Genomic DNA, 1,645 nt, shown 5'->3' with positions numbered 1-1,645 from the left:
GCAGCAGCAACAACAACAACAACAGCAGCAACATCAACAACAGCAACATCAACAATAACAACAGCAACAACATCAACAACATTAAGAAAGCACAAGGTCCAAACAAAACATAAAACACCGTAAGTTATTACTTTCTTATAACAACTCTAACCTTCGGCACTTATAATATACCTTAACTGTGTTGCAAGTGCGGTAAAAACGCCCACTGAAATAAAAACACGCGTATTGTTACTGGTTCGGAGGTTCGAGCTGCGGGCCCGACTTTGAGTCCTTGGGAACGGCACTTTACACCAATTTTCCTCACTTCACCTAGGCGGGAATGGGTACCCGGCCATAGCCAGCGAAAGATCTTGTCAGTATGTCAGTGTTTGGCGCCTATAAATGGCTGCTTCCTAGGAAGTTGACGTTGTTCCAGAATTCTCTCAGGTCTGCTGGGGTAATAGTATAGATTGTGAAGCGCATATAGCCAAATTTCGGGGAATTCTAGAAATCTTGTCGTACACCAAAAGTGGGCATTGCTCTACCTACAAGAGAAGTTTGGTTTTATTGGTGTGTATATTTGTTTGATTAAAGAGAAAACTATCCTTTGTCTTTTAAAGAAAATGAACAAGGGGCAAAAACTTTACTTTCGGTTATCTCAAAACAGTATTTTTCAGGACTGCCCCCTTGTGCTTAAAAGCGACCATTTTGTTGTTGGGAGAAAAATCAAACTAGTTGAAACCTTCAACCACTCACCTGGTTCCAGGCAATACTTGATCACCCATGATGACGTTTTCGATCGACACTTATAATGTACCCTAACTCTGTTGAAGTGTGGTAAAAACGTTTACTAAAACAAAAACACTCGTATTGTTGGAAGAAGAATCAACTAGATCTAGCTAATACGGAGTGTCCATTGGAGGATCGGGTCTGGTCGGGGCGGTTTGCTTGCCAGATTGAGGGCGCAAAGAGGCTATCGTGGCACAAGCCGATCTCGCCCGACTCGTAGCCTCAACAACAAACGCGTTTGTTTTCGGGCGACGAGTGGGGCGATCGCCCCCTACCTGACCCGACCCGACCAGACCCGACCCGATCCCTTCTGCAAAAGGCTCCATGTATTAAACGTTCAACCACCCACCTGATTCCAGGCAATACCTGAACACCCATGATGACGTCTTCGACACCGGCTTCCGGACTGGCCGCCGCTGGCATGAGATCAAACTCCTGGTGCCCCCGTACCTGGCAGACTCCGGCTTAGAGACGTGCAAGATCATGCGAGTCAAGTACTTCTTCCAGTTCAAGGTATGTTGCTGGGTTTTGCCTTTGTTTTTATTTTCTCTAGTTTTAGTTTTAGTAGAGTTTTTATGGAGCTCGCTACTGCATAATAAGGTCATATGAGCGCCAATTGTTTTCTCTGTTTATTTGTTTGTGTTAATTATAGATTAATACATTTTGTACTTTGAAACATAAATGCATGTAGATCTACCTATTTCGTGAAAAATGAAGAAGCAAAAGCCTGAAGTCAACCCGGATTGCAATGTCACGTAGGGCCTACACGAATAATACGTTGTATTTTTCAGTTCAAAGACTGCTTGTTGGAACGTTTGTTAGTTCGTTTCTGTTTATGGGTTAAAGAGGAGCACGTTGGTTCGTCAATGCTCATTTA

The 1,645-nt window shown here is 43.5% G+C and overlaps 1 protein-coding gene across 1 annotated transcript in view; it reads left to right on the top strand.

Annotated features, from left to right (window-relative positions):
• The window catches only part of LOC106012020, a gene marked incomplete at its 3' end in the record, with an annotated part of 1,774 nt that extends 493 nt beyond the window's left edge, over window positions 1-1,281 (top strand). Inside the window, 1 exon segment of the mRNA XM_013083608.1 lies at window positions 1,128-1,281. Within this exon segment, the coding sequence (XP_012939062.1) occupies window positions 1,128-1,281 (154 nt within the window).
• Between the last annotated feature and the right edge of the window lie 364 nt (window positions 1,282-1,645).

This window comes from Aplysia californica, unplaced genomic scaffold (assembly GCF_000002075.1).
Source record: "Aplysia californica isolate F4 #8 unplaced genomic scaffold, AplCal3.0 scaffold00244, whole genome shotgun sequence".
Taxonomy (NCBI): Eukaryota; Metazoa; Mollusca; class Gastropoda; order Aplysiida; family Aplysiidae; genus Aplysia; species Aplysia californica.
Note: the sequence above shows the minus strand (reverse complement) of the source record. Positions and strands in the feature narration are given on the sequence as shown.